The sequence below is a fragment of the Lampris incognitus genome, chromosome 1 (genome assembly GCF_029633865.1).
Source record: "Lampris incognitus isolate fLamInc1 chromosome 1, fLamInc1.hap2, whole genome shotgun sequence".
Classification (NCBI taxonomy): domain Eukaryota; kingdom Metazoa; phylum Chordata; class Actinopteri; order Lampriformes; family Lampridae; genus Lampris; species Lampris incognitus.
In genome coordinates, this window is record NC_079211.1 from 119,206,497 (window position 1) to 119,227,872 (window position 21,376).

The 21,376-nt window shown below is 47.0% G+C and overlaps 1 protein-coding gene across 1 annotated transcript in view; it reads right to left on the reverse strand.

Moving 5' to 3' along the window:
* LOC130111897 (melanopsin-A-like) overlaps positions 1-21,376 on the reverse strand; it is a 41,133-nt gene that overhangs the window by 4,744 nt on the left and 15,013 nt on the right. The window contains exons 3-7 of the mRNA XM_056279199.1: positions 14,710-14,913; positions 13,471-13,642; positions 5,903-6,064; positions 1,706-1,813; positions 1,257-1,434 (exon numbers count right to left, since the gene is read on the reverse strand). Of these exons, the coding sequence (XP_056135174.1) occupies positions 1,257-1,434; positions 1,706-1,813; positions 5,903-6,064; positions 13,471-13,642; positions 14,710-14,913 (824 nt within the window). The remainder of the gene's footprint in view (positions 1-1,256; positions 1,435-1,705; positions 1,814-5,902; positions 6,065-13,470; positions 13,643-14,709; positions 14,914-21,376) is intronic.

Consider the following 21,376-nt stretch of genomic DNA (forward strand, 5'->3'; position numbering starts at 1 on the left):
CTGGCACTAGTAAGACAGACAACATAAGAGTCAGGTAGGATGCCATGCATTAACAATCCAGAAAAACACATAGCCAGTAATACTGAGATTCTGTGCCTAGCATACTTCAGATGTTCTGCTGTTATTTGGTCAAGGCCACATGCTTTGTTTACTGACAATTTCTCAATGGCATAACACACTTCATCAGGTCTAATAACCACATCATCATTGTTAGAGACATCACCAACATTAAATCCATCATTCTTTATGCAATTAAAAATGTTTCTATGGTGTTTTCTCCACAGTTCAGCAATATTTTCAGGCCCAGTAATCCCATCAATGTTTGCTGTTGTAAACTGCTCAAAGTCCTTCATTCACTCAGATTATTGTTTCACAAATACATTGTCTGATATTGTGCAGGGCAATGTCATTTAAATGACAATTTCTTTGAACAGTATGTCAAACATACTCTTTTAGTGGTAAAGCATTCAACCCTCATTACATTATGTTACATTTTCTGTGCTAAAATATTTTGCTATGGGTTACAACATCCATCAAAAAGACAGTGTTAGTGCTCAGAATGGGTTGCCATATATTGTTTTACAGTGTTTGCTGAAGCACCACACTTGTGCTATGTTTGAACAGAACAGTTTTAAATGCATTATAAAATGTGTGATATCATGTCAGATTTGCAGTCATTTCACTTTTACTTCAACTAATTACAGATTGAAAGTTTTGTCAAAATGTAAAATTTGAAAAATTTTCAAAAAACATTTCCAACTGTACACAAGGGGAATGATGAAATAGTTGAGAGTGACCTGTCTAAAAGACGAAACGTAACCCCGGTATGAATTCACATTTTGAATTTTATTTTGAATAGACAGATCATTTTGAATCAATAAGTTTGTTTTAGAAACTGGAGACTATGCAGAGTTGATACTCTGCTTGTTAATGAGGTAATCTATCAGTCTGATGTCTTTTCTTCAGTAAAAAATAGTGCATTTAGACTATAAGCAACATTTTAGACCAGTAGTACTCAACCACGTGCCATGGAGGGCCATGTGTATATAGGTTTTCTTTTCAGCCAACACCACACCAGCTAATTCCACTAATTTGCTCATCTTTAACCAGACGGGGGGGGACTGATCAGTGTGATGCTGGTTTAGAAAGCCAAGGACCCTATTGAGAAACCAATGTTTTAGGCTGCACTACATGACCTTTCAGCAGATGAATGTTGAATGGCAGTTGGACGGTACTGTAATATTCTGCACATTTACCTTATCAGCTGAGGAGATCTGGCAGGTTGTTACAAAGTGAGTCCTGGATACTGTGGACTGTCTGCTGATGACGGAGTCCCGAAAAGAGGACTCACTGATGGAGGAGGAAGAGATGCACTCCTTTCGAGAGGTGGGAGACAGAAACCACAGACAGGGAACCTTCTCTGCCAGTGTTGCCCTGAAGAGTACAGAAGAGTGGAGAGACAGGCACATTTCTTTCTGAATTCCAGTAATTAAAAGTGGAAAAAGTACAAATTGTTCACGCTCCACTCCCCCTTTTCCTTCACAATATTCCTTTCCATCACTTCCCTCCCCTTCTTTTCACTCCTGTCTAACCCAGTCCTCATGAGAAAAGATCGAATTCAGATTCTAATGAGCTTTTATAAAGGCGATGAATACTCTTGGACCTGGACCTTGGATTTGGACCTTCAAAATGCCCACTCGTTCACCTGTACTTGTTGTGTATGATGGCGTAGATGAAAGGATTGTAGATAGCAGATGCCTTCGCAATGACAGCAGGGACAGCCTTGGAGTACGGTGAAAGGATGTTGGCATACCTACATAAGATCAAACAAGGGTCTTATCAGAATCAAACAAAACATGTCAGTGGGAAGCTGAAAATGGCTTGTAATGTCTTTATATGCAAATGTACAGATTGTTGCGTATACTCCCTGACGGTATGTCATCTGTGCCTCTCTTTATGTGTACCCATCTGTCTTTCTGTCTCACTCTTCTTGTCTCATTTATTGTTCAGTGGACATAACTATGCCTATTTGGGATCTTTAGTTTCTTGGAGCATCTGGAGCATGAGAGTAGAAAGCGCTTTTTATATGTCGATGTATGGTGAAATAGTTTGTCAAATAATAAAGATGCATGATGGGTACAAGATTAACCAAAATGTGCCAGCTGTCCTGTATGAGTGTGCATGAGTATGAAATTGTGTGTGTATGTGTGTGTGTGTGTGTGTCCCTTCCCCTTTGTAGATGGTTAGGATAGAGATGTAATTTAGAGTTTATATAATCACATCTAATTCTTTTTTCCAGGACGAGGAGAGAGAATGTGGTTTAGGAAATGTGACAGTTTGGATTACTAGGACACATGGGCAGTTTTACCATTTGTTTTGTTTACTTAATGTTTTTGGTCATATTTTATGTGAAATAAAATAGTATAGTTATATAGTTCTATGCCACTTCTGGGAGATTTCTTCAAATTGGTAAGGTTACTCATATAAATAGTGGGAGGATTGAAATTATAGGCAAATGTTGAAAGCCACAGTACACACTAAACTAAAGGAGAATATAGACCTATACATATATATATATATCTTCTTCGGCAGTCCATCGAAACGATGATGACTGTGATGCAGTTTAAGCTCGGCAAGCATGCCTGTGGGCCATCAGGCCGGCATCAGAGCGACAATATCATCTACATTTGTCACAGACGAATGTTGTTTGAGTTGGTCTGTTATGTCTTGCATGATGGGCCTTATCATAGGCTTCTTGTCTCTTTTGTTCAACAGCTGTTCCCAAATGCCTTACTATGGAGTGGAATCTCTGTCTGTCCAGGGCCACTGTCTCCCAACTGGAGTCATCTATGCCGCAGATCTTCATGTCGTGCTTGAGCACAAAGCGTAGCTTCTGGCCCCCTGATTCCTGGTACAGCTCCCCATAGAAAACCTCTTTTGGTAGGCGGTTGTCTGGCATTCTTCTCATGTGGCTGGCCCATCTGAGCTAGGAGGCTATTAGGGCTTCAACATTGACAGTACCAGCATGTCTTAATACTTCCATGTTGGGCACCTTGTCTTCCCATCTGATTCGCAGCAGCTTTCGCAGATAACGAAGCTGTATGCTGGTGAGCTTCTTGGTGTGCTTGCGATACAGGGCCATGTAATCAGTGGAGTATAGTAGAGACGGGGGAACAGCTGTGTTATAGACCTTGATCTTTGTTGCCAGCATGATGTCCTGTTGGGACCAAAGTCATTTGTGGGGGGCACCAAAGGCTTTTGTGGCCACTTGGATTCTTCTGTCCACTTCTAAGTCAGATTAGTTTGTATCTGTCACATCACTGCCTAGATAGGTAAAGCACTCAGTGGTCTTCAGAGTTGCTCCATTAACCAAAATACTGGGCTGACCTTCTTCGGGGCTTTTCTGAGGGGGAGGCTGGTACAGAAGCTCTGTTTTAGAGATGCTGACCTTCAGTCCAAAGAGGGTAGCCGCTGAAGAGAAGCGGTCTACTATTTCCTGCATTTCTCCAGGCTCATTGGAAACCAGACTGAATCATCTGCACAGAGAAGCTCTCAAACACAAAGTTCTCTTGTTTTGGTAGATGCCTTGAGTATCGCAAGATTGTAGAGGTTTCCATCTGTTCAGGTCGTGATGTACAAGTCACCTACCAAGTTGGCTGACATTGTTTCTAGGACTGCAGCGAGATATAACGTGAATAGGGTTGATGCAAGCACACATCCCTGCTTCACTCCATGCTTGATGTTGAAAGCATCTCTGATGTCTCCTCCAGTTGAGACTTTCCCTGTCATATCATCGTGGAAAAGTCTGATGATGCTGATCAGTTTCTCGGGACAGCCATAAGTCTCTAGCACTTTCCACAGCGTCTCTCTCTACCAACAGTGTCAAACGCTTTTGAAAAGTTCATAAAAACAATGTAAAGTGGCTGGTGCTGTTCGGTCGCTTTCTCTTGGCATTGTCTCAGGGTGAAGATCATATCTGTGGCGGCTGTATCAGATCTGAAACCACATTGGCTTTCAGGCAACACTTCTTCTGAAATGATCTTTATCCCATTCAGCATGATCTTAGCCAGGACCTTTACAGCAGTCGACAGAAGTGAGATCCCATGGTGGTTTCCACAATCACTTTGTTCCCTCTTCTTCTTGTAGATGGTCACAATCAAAGCATTTTTGAAGTCTTCAGGAAGGCATAGGTTCTACCAGCAGGCATTATAGAGCTTTAGTAGCTCTGACTTAAGTATTGAGCCGCCATGTTTCAGGATGTCTGATGGGATGCCAGCTTGTCCTGGTGCCTTCCCACTTCTGGTGTCTTTAAGTGCTTTCTCTACTTCAGCCATTGTGATCGGCTCACAGAGGTCTTCTGTTATCAGTCTTCTTGTAAGCCACTGGCATGCATTTGGATCTGCTGATCCTTCTTGATTCAAGAGGGTGCAGAAGTGCTCTTTCCATCTTTCTGTGATCTCTTTCAGGTTAGTACACAGCTTACTTCCATCTGCCATTTTTACTGGTGCGTTTGTATTGCTTCTTGGGCCGTAGATGGCTCTCAGCGCAGAGAAGAGTCCGTATCATTTCGATCTGCTAAGGCCTGCAGCTCTTCTGCTTTCTTGCTCCACTAGTTGTCCATCGCCCTAATCTCCTTCTGAACTTTGGCTTTGATTGCCTTGAAGGCTGATTGACTCCTCTAAGAGTTCTCTTTCAGGTGGGCATTGTGAAGCATTTGCTTTCCCTGTAGCAGTTCTTGGATTGCTTCATCTTGATCCTGGAACCGGTCAGGGGATTTTCTTTTTGGATGACCAAGCACCTCTTTTGCTGAATTATAGATCGTCTCTTGCATTTGTGTCCAGCATTCTTCAATGTTACTTGTGCCTGCTGCAACCCTTTGTTCATCTTGAAGAGCAGAAGTGATTGCTGCAGCTAGTCTCATTTGATGTTCTGTGCTTGCTAGCTTGTTGGTATCCAGTTTCTTCGGTGCTTCACAGGGTGTTTTTCATGACTTCATCTTTAGTTTCATTCACAACTGTGTTCGGACCAGGTAGTGATCAGTTGAGCATTCCGCTCCACACATCACTTTTGTTGAGAGTACTTCTGTCAAGATCGCCCTGTGAGTCACAGCGTAGTCTAACAAATGGAAATGCTTTGATCTTGGATGCATCCAGGTGAAGTAGTCATTTTTGGGCTGAGAGAAGGTGTTTGTGATACACAGGTCGCGCTCAGCACAGAAATTCAACATAAGGTCGCCACTGGTATTCTTATGCCCTTGCCAAACTTTCCAACGACACCCTCATAGGTTAAGTGGTCCTTGTCTATCCTTGCATTGAAGTCTCCTAAAATGAGAAGCTTGTCTGCACTTGGTACACTGTCTGCTACTTCAGCCAATTTCTGGTAGAAAGATTCCTTGTCTTCATCTGGATACGCCCTGGTTGGAGCATACACGTTGATGAGTGATAAGAAGCGTTCTCCCACAGGGACTCGGAGACTCCTCTCAGACATTCCTAATGGTAGAGTAGGCAATCTGGACGCAATTCTGTCGGTAATGGCAAAGGCCACTCCAGCATCTCTCTTTCCATCAGCCTTTCCAATCCAGAAGGTGTAGTTGCTCTCTTGTGTTTGTCCTTGGCCTTCAATCCTTGTTTCTTGGAGAGCAGCAATGTCAATGCCGTATTTCTCTAGCTCCTTAGCAATCAATGCAGTTATTTTTTCAGGTCTGGTGTGGTTGTCCAACATGGTCTGAACGTTCCACATACATATATATATATATATATATATATATATATTATGATGTACACACGATGATGTATGAACTTATACAGTGAAAACTGAAAATTGGACACACACAAAACCATGTTCAAGAGTGAAAAAAGGTTCCTTATGCTATATATTGTTTAGCAATATAAATCTCAATTACCCTGCCCAGGAAATGAGTGTGACGCAGGCGTACGGTGACCAGGAAAGGACATACACTACGATGACAACAAAGGCAATCTTGGCCAACTTCCACTCACTCCTGATGGACTTCTGTTTGATTAGTGTAGATTTCCTCAACTGGGTCCCCAGCCGTTCCACATCCCTGTAAGGGTAGCAGAGGTAAACTGAAATTTTTAGGGAGAACTGAATTCATGCTAGTCCTATGATGTAGCACCACACACACACACACACACACACACACACACACACACACACACACACACACACACACACACACACACACACAGAGAGAGAGAGAGAGAGAGAGAGAGAGAGAGAGAGAGAGAGAGAGAGAGAGAGAGAGAGAGAGAGAGAGCATTGTTTTCCGAAACTGTCAATGGTGTTGAGCGCTCAACTAATGAGGAGCGGAATATATCAACACAGATATAGGAAAAAAGATTTTAATGCACAGCAGTACAGGCCCGTTTCATGTGCCTCGCACTTATCAGCTGCTAATGTTTTTTTCCACAACGAATCATACCATTACATTGCCCAGCGTCACGCCCTTAATGTCGGTTGGACAGTGACCAATCAGATGGGGAAACATTCAGATTATAACAGCCAATGGGGTAGGTACTTATGATGCACAGCAACCAATGGAGGGGTAGAAAACATTACAACCAATGGGACTGGGGTTTGTCTTGAAAAGCATTTAGGGCCAGGGCACTGTTGAAATGGCGTGCATTAAAAATATAACAAGGTAACATGTGAATTATAAATTGGGGTGGTGTTGGGGCACAGTTGGGAGGACGGGTAGTTAAAAAAACATATTTAAAAAACCCATATTTAGAATAGCATATTTTAAAAACAATCAATATTTAAAATAGCATATTTAAAAATAGCATATTTTTAAAAAAAAAGCATATGTAAAAAACCTAATAAATGTCATATGTGTATCATCTAATGGGGGGCGGGGGATAATAAAGACGTTTTACTTATAGTTACAAAGGAGATATTTTTCCGGTGTCTACAACTGGTGGCCAATTCGTTTCTATTTTTCAAGGTGGATATATCAGGTCTGCAAATAATAAAATATTTTTCTGCCAAGCACAGGTTACATCTTTTGCCCCTAACTGAATATGCACCACTCTTTGCAAGGCTTTTCCAAGAGACGGAATAACTGATATTCTTGTTTACCAATGACCAAATGTGGCGGCTAAAGCCCGTTGCATTTTCCGCGTGCTCATTTCTGAAGCTACTCATATGGGCGTTGAACCTCATTTTAAAAGGACCGTCTGTTAATCCCACAAAAGTGTCTACATTATGGTTATCTTTTCTTGTCACTGATGCCTGGTCGATGACTCCCTCTATCTAGCATTTTCCTTCTAGAGGACAAAATGTCTTAACACGGCATTTGCAGTTGGAGGTGTTTGGTTGTGATGAGTGGGTCTGTGCCTTGGCCATGATCCTTGTGTTGTGGGATGAAATAACCTGTTGAACATTTGGCATGCGGCTGTAGCTCATTTTGACAGTGTTTCTGTTGAATATTTTTCTCAATTGGTGGTCTGGGGTAAAGCACTCATATTTTTTTTAAATATGCTATTTTAAATATGTTTTTTTTTAAAAAACTACCTGTCCTCCAAACTGTGCCCCAACACCACCTCAATGTATAATTCACGTTACCTTGTTATATTTTTAATGCATGCCATTTCAACAGTGCCCTGGCCCCTAAATGCTTTTAAAGACAAACCCCAGTCCCATTGGTTGTAACGTTTTCTACCCCTCCATTGGTTGCTGTGCATCATAAGTACCTAACCCATTGGCTGTTATAATTTGAATGTTTCTGATTGGTCGCTGTCCAACCGACATTAGGGGCGTGACGCTGGGCAATGTAACGGTATGATTCTTTGTGAAAAAAACATTAGCAGCTGATGAGTGCGAGACGCATGAAACGGGCCTGTACTGCTGTGCATTAAAATCCCTTTTCCTGTATCCGTGTAGATATATATATACACTACCGTTCAAAAGTTTGGGATCACATTGAAATGTCCATATTTTTGAAGGAAAAGCACTGTACTTTTCAATGAAGATAACTTTAAACTAGTCTTAACTTTAAAGAAATACACTCTATACATTGCTAATGTGGTAAATGACTATTCTAGCTGCAAATGTCTGGTTTTTGGTGCAATATCTACATAGGTGTATAGAGGCCCATTTCAAGCAACTATCACTCCAGTGTTCTAATGGTACAATGTGTTTGCTCATTGGCTCAGAAGGCTAATTGATGATTAGAAAACCCTTGTGCAATCATGTTCACACATCTGAAAACAGTTTAGCTCGTTACAGAAGCTACAAAACTGACCTTCCTTTGAGCAGATTGAGTTTCTGGAGCATCACATTTGTGGGGTCAATTAAACGCTCAAAATGGCCAGAAAAAGAGAACTTTCATCTGAAACTCGACAGTCTATTCTTGTTCTTAGAAATGAAGGCTATTCCATGCGAGAAATTGCTAAGAAATTGAAGATTTCCTACACCAGTGTGTACTACTCCCTTTAGAGGACAGCACAAACAGGCTCTAACCAGAGTAGAAAAAGAAGTGGGAGGCCGCGTTGCACAACTGAGCAAGAAGATAAGTACATTAGAGTCTCTAGTTTGAGAAACAGACGCCTCACAGGTCCCCAACTGGCATCTTCATTAAATAGTACCCGCAAAACACCAGTGTCAACATCTACAGTGAAGAGGCGGCTGCGGGATTCTGGGCTTCAGGGCAGAGTGGCAAAGAAAAAGCCATATCTGAGACTGACCAATAAAAGAAAAAGATTAAGATGGGCAAAAGAACACAGACATTGGACAGAGGAAGACTGGAAAAAAGTGTTGTGGACGGATGAATCCAAGTTTGAGGTGTTTGGATCACAAAGAAGAACGTTTGTGAGACGCAGAACAAATGAAAAGATGCTGGAAGAATGCCTGACGCCATCTGTTAAGCATGGTGGAGGTAATGTGATGGTCTGGTGTTGCTTTGGTGCTGGTAAGGTGGGAGATTTGTACAGGGTAAAAGGGATTCTGAATAAGGAAGGCTATCACTCCATTTTGCAACGCCATGCCATACCCAGTGGACAGCGCTTGATTGGAGCCAATTTCATCCTACAACAGGACAATGACCCTAAACACACCTCCAAATTGTGCAAGAACTATTTAGAGCAGAAGCAGGCAGCTGGTATTCTATCGGTAATGGAGTGGCCAGCGCAGTCACCAGATCTGAACCCCATTGAGCTGTTGTGGGAGCAGCTTGACCGTATGGTACGCAAGAAGTGCCCATCCAACCAATCCAACTTGTGGGAGCTGCTTCTGGAAGCGTGGGGTGCAATTTCTCCAGATTACCTCAACAAATTAACAGCTAGAATGCCAAAGGTCTGCAATGCTGTAATTGCTGCAAATGGAGGATTCTTTGACGAAAGCAAAGTTTGATGTAAAAAAAATCTTATTTCAAATACAAATCATTATTTCTAACCTTGTCAATGTCTTGACTCTATTTTCTATTCATTTCACAACATATGGTGGTGAATAAGTGTGACTTTTCATGGAAAACACAAAATTGTTTGGGTGATCCCAAACTTTTGAACGGTAGTGTATATATATATATATACGTGTGTGTGTGTGTGTGTGTGTGCGCACATAAAACTTTGTTCCTTTTAAACATATGTAGGTTGTGTGGTGATACACAAATGAGGGTAGATTCATCAGGGGCTGCTGCTCCTTTAAGGCAGACATTCAGAGTGCTGACGTAAGCACTGCTTAGAGTTTCTGGGGTGGAGCCATGTTTGCAGCAGCCTAGCAGTTAGCTGGTTGCCGCGAGAGATTGTGCTGTATCGGTGTCATTTTGTGTGGCGAGTAAATGGAATTGACTCGACTCGATCTCTCCGTCTCCTCATTCCTGCACTCCCACATTGGTGACCCCGCACGTTGACAACGAACATGTTGACCCAAAGCGATGACGACACCGCTCCGGCTCCGAGTGATGCTAACGGTATGGCTCATGTTAGTGCTAGCATCTCGGCAGCAACAGTGAAGTTGCCCGACTTTTGGCAGCACAGTCCCCAGCCATGGTTTCAGCACATTGAAGCCTAGTTCGAGCTGGGAAGAATAACGTGGGATGTTATGAGGTATTTCCATGTGGTGGCGGCTTTGGATGCCCGGACGACGGCCCGAGCTATGGGGCTACTGGAAGCTGTAGCACCTACGTTCTCGTCAGCGGTGGCCAAGCACGGCGTGGAGCACCATATTGCCACCGATAGCCCCCTGGTCTACGCACGTGCTCAGCGCCTCGACTCTGCTAAGCTCGTGATCGCCAGGGAGGAGTTTGCCACCATGTAACGCCTCGGCATTGTGCGCCGCTTGGACAGCCCGTGGGCCTCCCCCCTGCACATGGTTTCTAAGGCTGACGGCGGTTGACGCCCCTGCGGCGATTTTCGTCGCCTTAACACCGCCACAACCTCTGACCGGTACCCCGTCCCACACATATGGGACTTCTCCGCCCACCTGACGGGGGCCACCATCTTTTCCAAAGTAGATTTGGTGTGGGGCTACCATCGGGTACTGGTCCATCCTCGGGACGTGCCCAAGACAGCGGTCATCACGCCATTTGGACTATTAGAGTTCCTGCGGATGCCCTTCAGTCTCAAGGGAGCAGCGCAGACGTTTCAGGGGCTGATGGACTCTGTGCTACGGGATACGCCGTTCTTGTTTGTTTACTTGGATGGCATTCTCATGGCCAGCGCATCCGCGAAGGAGCATCTGACGCAGCTCCGGCAGTTGTTCGAACGGCTCAGTGCGCATGGACTCATAGTCAACCCAGCCAAGTGCCAGTTTGGCCTGTCGTCCATCAACTTCCTCGGCCACCACATCTCCCCGCAAGGAGCCGTCCCGCTTCCTGCCAGAGTGGATGCCGTTGCCAGTTTTCCATGCCCCCACACTGTGAAGTCCCTGCAGGAGTTCTTGGGCATGGTGAACTTTTATAACAGGTTCATTCCCCAAGCAGCTCACCGCATGTGGCCCTTGTATGAGGCCATGCGGGGCAAGGAAGCCAAGGGCGAGGTAGACTGGTCCCTGGGGATGGACGAAGCTTTCGATGACGCCAAGGTGTGAGCAGTGGGTGGGCGGCGCCTGGCAGCCCCTTGCCTTCTTTAGGAAACAGCTTAAGGACAATGAGCAGAAGTACAGCACCTTCGACTGGGAGCTCCTGGGTCTCTTCCTCGTCTCCCAACACTTCAGGTTCCTGTTGGAAGGCCACCGTTTCACTGCCTTCGTCGACCACAAGCCACTGACTTTTGCCATGGCCAAGACCTCCGAGCTGTGGTCTGGGCGCCAACAGCGTCAGCTCTCTGCCATCCCGGACTTTACCACGGACATCCGGCACGTGGCTGGCAAGGACAACTTGGTCGCTGACTGCCTCTCCCGGGCGGTGGCAGGGTCCGTTCACTTGGGACTCGATTATGCTACCATGGCGGCAGACCAAGCCGCTGATGCGGACATCCAGGCCTATCGGACGGCCACTAAGGCGCTGCGGTTGGAGGATGTGGTATTTGACAGCCCCAACACCACGCTCCTCTGCAACATTTCCACGGGCCAGCCCCGCCCCATGGTGCCCACCGGCTGGCGGTGTCGTGTTTTTGACGTTATCCATGGCCTTTCCCACCCGGGTGTGAAGGCGTCCACTAAGCTGGTGGGGGCCAAGTTCGTCTGACCCGGCCTCAGGAAGGACGTAAAGGCCTGGGCTGACTCCTGCATGTGGCGTGCCAGCGTTCCAAAGTACACTGTAATAACAAAGCCCCCTTGGCGCCATTCCTGGTGCCCGAGAGGCGTTTTGACCATGTGAATGTGGACCTGGTGGGCCCCCTGCCTCCCTCACTGCCTCCCTCAGTCCTACGTCTCCAAGGATCTGCTGTCGGCCAGGTACATCTTCATCTGCCACGACAGCCACCATACCCCCCTGCAGCCCCCCTACGATGGGCTCTTCCGCATCCTGGAAACAGGGCCTAAGAACTTTGTGGTGGACATGGGGGGCAAGCCGGAGCGGGTCTCGGTGGACCATCTCAAGCCTGCCCATTTGGACCTGGGTGGGCCGGTCGAATTGGCCCTGCCCTCGCGGCGTGGACGCCTCTCTTCTCAGGCCCCTTGGCCCAGCCTCGGCCCCTGCCCAGGCTCCGGCTCTGTCCCCTGCCCCTGCCCCTGCCCCCATACCCATTCAGCACAGCCGTTTTGGCCGCCTGGTCCGCCCCCCGAGACGTTGACTGTTTCACTGAGGATTGTTCGCCTGTTGGCTGTTTTGTGTTTTGCTGAGTACTTTTGTGTTGCATTTTTTCATGATGGTAAATTCTGGGGGGGCCTGTGTGGTGATACACAAATGAGGGTAGATTCACCAGGGGCTGCTGCTCCTTTAAGGCAGACATTCAGAGTGCTGATGTAGGCACTGCTTAGAGTTTCCGGGGTGGAGCCATGTTTGCAACAGCCTAGCGGTTAGCTGGTTGCCACGAGAGATTGTGCTGTATCGGTGTCGTTTTGTGTGGCGAGTAAATGGAATTGACTCGACTCGATCTCTTCGTCTCCTCATTCCTGCACTCCCACAGTAGCATGTATTTGCAAATGTGTGTGTGTGTACGTGTTACATGTTTTCTGCGCAGGCTGTTGTGCATGCATGCATCTTTTGGTGAGGTTGACAACATGTTGTGATAAAAACAATAGCCTGTGCTTTAAGAAACACCCCTGCCCAGAGGCAGATACACAGAACCTGCATTTCCTGAAAGAACTTATTTTCATGGAGCACTCAGTAGGGGATACTTCCTTTGATAATTTATACACTACAAAATATTTCATATGTTATACATTTCCTCTGATTTCTTTAAATTACATATATAATCTGTATTATATTTGACATTTTCTCAATCTCATTTTGTGAACCTCCATTCATACATTGACAGATGAGTCTGTATGCATTACAGACACATGTTGCTCAAATAACGAAAGGCTGTGAATTAATTTGGGTGACAAGTAAATCACAAAGCTGGGCCAAGGAAATCCATTTAAAGAAAATGCAATATTTATCACCACTCAAAAGCAAAGAAACTGCCATTTTTTTGCAGGAATTTAATTGAAAAAGAAGAACTTAATTTTAGTCTTTACAGTAAACCTTGTAATGAAATGTAATGAAATCAGCTGCAAACCATGGTTCAGAGCAGGACAGCCTCTGTACTTCTGAAAGAATGTGAGGGGGATCTATAGTGAATTATGTTTCCGCATATTGGCAGGCATTGCTTTGTTGTGGGAAAGGATTAATTAGATGAAGTGGATCAATGTTGTCCCTGCACACACACACACACACACACGCGCGCGCGCACATATGAACACGCACGCACGCACGCACGCACGCACGCACGCACGCACGCACGCACGCACGCACGCACGCACGCACGCACACACACACACACACACACACACACACACACACACACACACACACACACACACACACACACACACACACACACACACACACACGCTCATGAAGAGTACCTGCTTGCTTTCCGTATAGCTAGGAACATGAAGAAATAGCAGTAGAAGATGATTCCCAATGGGATAAAGAATACAAAACAGCACAGCATTAACGTGTAGCTCCTATTGGCCAATGTGTAAGTGACATAATCCCAGGTACAGGATGTCATCAGACCCTCAGGGATATAGGAGCCTAGGACAGAGAACAGCAAAGTTTTAAAAAGATGCAGATAATGAGGTACCAAAGAAAATTATATGTCATTTGACTGGAACTGAGTTGTTACACAGAGCTGTAAAAGGTTACCAATACTACATGGGCCTATAACAATTTCTGCTTCTCTTAAAGGTGCAATTCACAATTGATACACAGCGGCTGTCCGCCCCACTTGTTTCAATCAGACTTCATAAACATTGTACACTTAATTGAATACGAATGAGAAAATCAGTCAATGCTGAATTACTTTCACTTCCCTTTGAGGTTTTCAGTTGTCTCCACTTCCAAAACAAATCTACAGTTTTGACTCGACAGCAGGATGCGTCATGTCACTTGCTGTCAGTAGAGTGCTCATGTTGTCGTAGTCCTCCACATCCAAGCTGTTGTGTTGCATCCCATTACAGATTGTACATTTAAACTGGGGGTGAATATAGTGGCCTATTCGTGGTGGTTTCTCCTGTGACCACTGAAATGCATGTTGCCATAAGCCTGGGATAGGCCTAAACCTGTAAAATCTGACTTTTTCTTGTTTATGTCTGTGATCCACCGCCCACTTTCAAGACTCTTTGCTTATATGGACCATTCATTCTCAAATAGTTATTAACACACTTTTCAACCGTTTCCTTAATCACCCAATTGAAAAGGGATAATACTGACTATATTCCTTCAATTAGATTTAACGTTTGGATGCATTTCTATATATAGTCCCTTGAAAACTATAACAAATTTGATTCAAATTTGTATTTATCTAAAATAACTTTTTCTGGCTATATTTATCCTGATCTTATCTACTGACAGAAATCCCCACAATGCATGAAATGTGGTCTTTAGTTAATGTTTACCTGAAACAAGAGGGTTTGCCTGCAGGCTGTGTGTAAGCTCCTCCAGGAAGCACCTCCTCACTAAACGTATTTGAGAGGAAGTATCACGTGACTTCCTTACCTAGTGTAATGGTCCATCAGTGAGGAGATGCCTCACTGATGGTCTGCCTGCAGGCAGACCACTCCTAACTAAAATGGAAGTTAAATCTTGCTTCATGAACTCACTCCAGCCAATGAGAGGGGCAAGGCTCCAGGCCAGGGAATAGAGCCAGACCAAGATGATGGCAACCATTGTTCTTCGTTTGGAGTTCCAACGTAAAGCCTGCAGAGGCTTGGTGATCACCAAGTAGCGGTCGATAGAGATGGCCAGCAGGTTAATCATGGAGGTTATGCCAAACAGAGCTCCACAGAACGCATACATCTTACAGCCTGCAGGGTGGTACATACACACAAACACAAGCAGATATGTTTGTACTTGCAAACATAAAAATGGTTATTATGCTTCACTGAACAATTACATTTTGTGATCTGCATTTTAACAAGTAGTTTGTGTTAAGTGAAGCACTACTGCTATTGAGTTCCAGCAAGGAAGGACTAGGTGAATAGGCTTTCAGTAGACTCAGGCCTTGTGTCTATCAGAGAACCATCAAAAGGTGCTTCTTGTATTTTTGTAATTGTATTCTATGGAAAGGTCATGTTTTGGGCTCTCTCGACCCAACGGAGGGACCTGACGGCTTTTAGAGCCCAGCTCCTCTTTCCAAAATTGGAGCAATTTCAGCTTACATTGAAGCACACAGCTCATTATTGTCACTGCAGTTCCACCAACCAATGAGAATGAAGGAGGGGCGGGACTGGAGAGGAAACAGAAGCCAGATCTACCTTGTTACAAGTCCATGTCATAACTTGCCACAATAGTGGCATCCTGGTCACAATTTGCAACTGAAGTCGCCCTTGTGATGGCTCTCAATAATTTGTGTTCTTTATAAATTACATTAATAAAAGAAGGTGAAATTTTAATTTACCAGACAAATTAGCATCAGCCAGGCCTCTGGTGTCTACTAAGGGTAACAGGATGTTAGATAAAACATATCACTTCCTGTGCGACACAAACATTTTCCGCCAGTGTACTTTTTTTTTTAAACAAACAACAGATTTAGTATACAGAGGACAGTATACAGAATGACCATACATAACAAAGGAGCCAGGGGTACATTCCATTCCATTATGTAAAGATATTAAAAGACATACATAAATTAAAAGTTTTGACAGCCTTTTTGTTCATAAAATAAGAAATAAGTTTTACATTTATTCAATTTCTTTCAAGAAAACAACAAAAAAGGTTTTTTGTTTCTGAATTTGCTTTTGTGAATAAAAATTTTGCAAATATTATTAACAGATTTATTATGAAAAAATATTTGTTACCTTTTTTTGGGTGTTTAAAGAAACCAAATACTACATTCTCCCATAATAAAACAAAGTCTTTGAAAAGATGATCAATGACAAATCTACAAAGGTCTTGCCAGAATTTCTTGGTGTGAGAACAGTGCCAAAACAGGTGTAACACTATTTCTGGATGTTCATCACTTAATATTATTTGTGATTAGGTACTTATGTGGAAGCATCCAGACCGTCTTCCAGTTTATGTCATTTACAAACCGGTGCCAATATGCCATGACATATGGGATAGAGACAACATCTCTTTGAAATAGGCCACGTATGGTTCTATTATTATTTTGGGGATGCAATGAAAAGCAAATCTTACCTACTGGTCAGTCAGCTGGATCAGGGAGAGAAAGGTATCTGGGTGCAGGATTAGCTACATTTCTGAAAAGCATTAGGGTGCCAGTTGGAATGGCATCAAAAACTATTGCAAATTCATTGGGGGTTACTAGGAAATTTTATGTAGATAAAAATTCTTTGTGAGAGAGTAAAAGCCCCTCTCTACTGACAGTTGACCCACTAGCAGAATCTGGTTTTGAACCCATTTTTCTAAGAAGAGTGATTTGTTGTTAAATAAGATTTCTCTATTGTTCCAAATAATATAAGTATGTGGTGAAAAATTGTGCTTATATATCAGAGACAAGCTAGAAGGACTTGCTTATGAAATTCAGTTAATTCTGTCTATATTATAATTACAACTTAAAACAAAGCTGGGGCGGACTTCCGGTAAGATGGCGACTTGAATAGCAGCACAACTTTCTGCCTCTCGCAAGTTGGCTAAAATAAATCCTCTAAAACACTAAACTCGACGCAAAAAAAGGAGAAATGAGAAGAGGAGGTAATTCGAATAAAGGTAGCCGTACAATCCAAAAGGGTAACGCACCAGATACACAGGGAGCGAAGAAACAGTCGGAGCAAGGTAATAGCAAACCAGAGGTAGAAGAAGCTACAATGGCGGCGGACACAGCTGAGACATTGCGTGCCGGATTAGCAGCTATCGCTAAAGAGATACAAGAATTCAAACAAGAGCTACGAGGTGACTTTGCCAGACTCAAAGATGAGGTGAAAAGGGAAGTGAAGGAAGAGATTGCTTGCTTCCGAGAAGAGATGACACAGAAGTTTGAAGAGAGCAACGGCGAAATACAGGCGCAGAAAGCGCACATGAGTGAATCCCAGAAGCGCATAGCCGAGCTAGAGGAATGGCAGGCGGACTCGACAGAACTACTGATGGACATGTCGATCCAAACGCGCCAGATGCAAGAAAAAATAATGGACCTGGAAGGGAGGTCAAGGAGGAACAATATTCGAATCTTTGGTGTGCCAGAGGAAACGGAGGGAGGCTCCATTACCCAGTACGTGGAACAACTCTTGAATACTCAACTTGACTTAGAAGAAGGGACCAATCTCCAGATACAAAGAGCTCACAGAGCCCTCGCTCAGAAACCCCCTCCGACAGCTCCCCCCAGGTCAATAGTGGTGAACTTTCAACAGTTTGTGGTGACCCACATCTATATAACTAGAGACATTCACCTAAGAGAGAATGCACTTCCGCTTCCGGTCCAGAGAGTTCAGTGTCGTTGTCGAATATATGACATGTAAAGTTGGAGCTAGTAAACTACCTGGACTACGTCTACTCTCACGTCTCCTGTCTCGTTGTTTTCTAACTCCACATTGGTGACCCCGACGTGATCGAACAACTAATACGAGTATGTTTGACAACACGACGACGCCGGTGCTAACAACATGGCTATTGCTAACGCTAGCATTTACACCGCTACTGTGAAGCTACCCGACTTTTGGCAGCATAATCCACGGCCGTGGTTTCAACATGTGGAAGCCCAGTTCCAGCTGAGAGGGATAACGCAGGATGCAACGCAGTACTTCCACGTAGTGGCGGCGTTAGACGCATCGACAACGGCGCGAGCAATGACACTGTTGGAAGCTCCGCCAGCTGCTGGCAAGTACGATGCTATAAAGACATTCCTCCTGAAACTATTTGAACTGTCGGAGCTGGAGAAGGCAGACCGTTTACTGTCCCCGAATGGCCTCGGCGACGGCAAACCGTCTGATTTAATGGAAAAAATGCTGTCTGTGCTGGGATCGGCTGATCCGGCCTTTCTTTTCACACACATTTTTCTGAGGCAGCTCCCCGCACCTGTACGCACAGCACTGGCCAGTTCTCCTCTCGCCGCCTCCAAGGACTACCGTTCTCTGGCTGCTGAAGCAGACAGGGTTTTCCTGGCCAACCGGCAACAGTTTGTGCATGTCCTGCTACCCCACCAGACCGCCCCACCACCACCTGTGTACGACTATATGGACACCGCGGCTGCGGTGACAGCCCGCCGCCAACCTGACGACGGGCTCTGTTATTACCATGCCAGGTTTGGGGCAAAAGCAAAACGGTGTCGCAAACCCTGCAGTTACAGGGTTCAGGGAAACGCCAAGGCCGGCGCTTGTTAACGGCTATGGGCGCCGGCCGTGACTGCAAGCTGTTGTTCATCAGAGACTCCTTGTCGGGCCGGCGGCTGCTGGTTGACTCTGGCGCTCAACGCAGCATACTACCAGCACAAGCTGTGGACACGATGACCGACAGTCACGGCCCCCAGATGGACGCCGCCAACGGCACGTCCATTCGGACGTACGGTATCAGACATGTGGACGTGTGTTTTGGCGGCCGACGTTTCGGCTGGGACTTTGTGATGGCTGCTGTATCCACCCCGCTCCTAGGTGCGGATTTCCTCTGTGCTTTCAACCTGCTGGTGGATGTTAAAAACTGTCGCGTGATTGATGCCGTCTCTTTTGCGTCATACCCCTGCACGCTTGGGGGCGCTGGAGCGCTGTGCCTCGCTAACACACTCTCCACCGGGGATCCATACCAACGCCTGCTCGCAAATTTCCCCGAGCTGACCACACCCACCTTCTCCTCGGCGGTGGCCAAGCACGGCGTGGAACATCATATCACCACAGTGGGGCCCCCAGTTTACGCCCGGGCCCGACGCCTCGACTCGGCCAAGCTCGCAATAGCCAGGGAGGCGTTTTCGACTATGGAGCGCCTCGGCATTGTCCGCCGTTCTGACAGCCCGTGGGCTTCCCCTCTTCACATGGTTACTAAGGCCAACGGGGGTTGGCGCCCGTGCGGGGACTACCGTCGCCTAAACAATGCCACGACCCCCGACCGGTACCCCATACCGCACATACAAGATTTCTCTACCCACCTGGCGGGCGCTGCCATCTATTCCAAAATCGACTTAGTGCGGGGGTATCACCAAGTGCCGGTCCACCCACTGGATGTCCCAAAAACGGCTGTCATCACACCCTTTGGGCTCTTTGAGTTCTTACGTATGCCTTTCGGCCTTAAAGGGGCGGCGCAGACGTTTCAGCGCCTTATGGATTCTGTGCTCCGTGACATGCCATTTTTGTTTGTGTACTTAGACGACATCCTCGTGGCCAGCGCGTCGGCGGAGGAACACATGACGCACCTCAGACAGCTGTTTGACAGGCTCAGCGAACACGGCCTCATCATCAACCCAGCTAAGTGTCAGTTCGGGGAGTCGTCCATCACCTTCCTCGGGCACCACATCACTCCACAGGGGGCCGTTCCCCTCCCTGCCAGGGTTGAGGCTGTCACCATGTTCCCCCGCCCCCGCACTGTACAGTCGCTGCAGGAATTCCTGGGCATGGTGAACTTTTATAACCGTTTCCTGCCCCGTGCCGCCCACATCATGCGTCCCCTGTATGAGGCCCTGCGGGGTAAGAAGTCTAAGGACGAGCTGGACTGGTCTTCGGGGATGGACGAGGCTTTTGTGGCCGCCAAGACCGCGCTGGCCAACGCTGCGCTGCTAGCTCACCCGTCGCCTGCCGCCCCCATAGCCCTTACAACGGATGCCTCCGACTACGCCGTGGGGGCCGTGTGTGAGCAGTGGGTGGGGGGGGGGCTGGCAGCCGTTGGCGTTCTTCAGTAAACAACTCCGTGAGAGCGAGCGCAAATACAGCACCTTTGATAGGGAACTACTGGGTCTCTTCCTCGCAACCAGACACTTTAGGTTCCTATTGGAGGGCCGACAGTTCACCGCTTTCGTGGACCACAAACCGCTGACGTTCTGTATGGCCAAAACCTCAGAACCGTGGTCTGGGCGTCAGCAGCGTCATCTCGCGGCGGTTTCCGAGTTTACCACGGACATACAACACGTGTCGGGCAAGGATAACTCCGTCGCCGACTGCCTTTCACGGGCGGTTGTTAACGCCGTTCACTTGGGACTCGACTACGCCGCTATGGCAGCGGACCAAGCCAAGGACGCGACCGTTCAAGACTACCGGTCGACCCCTACGGCGCTACGGCTGGAGGACGTGACGTTCGACGCGGCCAACACCACCCTCCTCTGTGACATCTCCACCGGTCAACCGCGCCCCCTGGTGCCTACTTCCTGGCGGCGCCGAGTTTTCGACACCGTCCACGGCCTTTCCCACCCGGGAGTGAAGGCCTCGACCAAATTGGTGAGCGTCAAGTTTGTTTGGCCTGGGCTCCGTAAGGATGTTAGAGCCTGGGCCGGCTCTTGTGTGGCGTGCCAACGCGCCAAGGTGCACCGCCATACCAAGGCCCCTTTGGCGCCGTTTGTGGTTCCAGAGAGGCGGTTTGACCACGTCAATGTTGACCTGGTGGGTCCCCTGCCCCCCTCCCGTGGTTATACGTTCCTCCTCACTATTGTGGACAGGGCCACCAGGTGGCCAGAGGCTATTCCCTTGTCCTCCACGACGGCAGCAGAGGTAGCACGGGCGTTCATCGGCTGCTGGGTGGCCCGTTTCGGCACACCGGGTGACATCACGAGCGACCGGGGCTCCCAGTTTACCTCGGAGCTCTGGACGGCGGTCGCTGAGCACCTGGGGATGAAGATCCACCGCACTACGGCGTACAACCCGCAGAGCAACGGACTTTGTGAGCGGTTCCATCGGGACATGAAAGCCGCTCTGCGGGCAAGCCTCACTGGCTGCGACTGGATGGACCGGCTCCCATGGGTCATGCTCGGCCTGCGTTCGGCCCCGAAGGAAGACCTCCAGACCTCCTCCGCTGAGCTGGTGTATGGCCAGCCCCTGCGAGTTCCGGGGGAGTTTCTTCCGGATGCTACGACTCCCTGGTCGGCCGCCTCTCACCTCAGTGCGTCCCGGAGCGCTGCCGGTGCCTTCGCTCCCGTTCCGATGTCTCAACACTGCCTCCCCCGGTCCTACGTCCCCAAGGATCTGCCATCGGCGAGGTACGTCTTCATTAGGCACGACAGCCATCGGTCCCCGCTGCAGCCCCCATACGACGGGCCCTTCCGCGTCCTGGAGGCGGGGGATAAGAACTTTGTGGTGGACATGGGGGGCAGGCCGGAGCGGGTCGCTATAGACCGTCTCAAGCCTGCTCACTTGGACATTGGGGAGCCAATGCAATTGGCCCTACCCCCGCGGCGGGGAC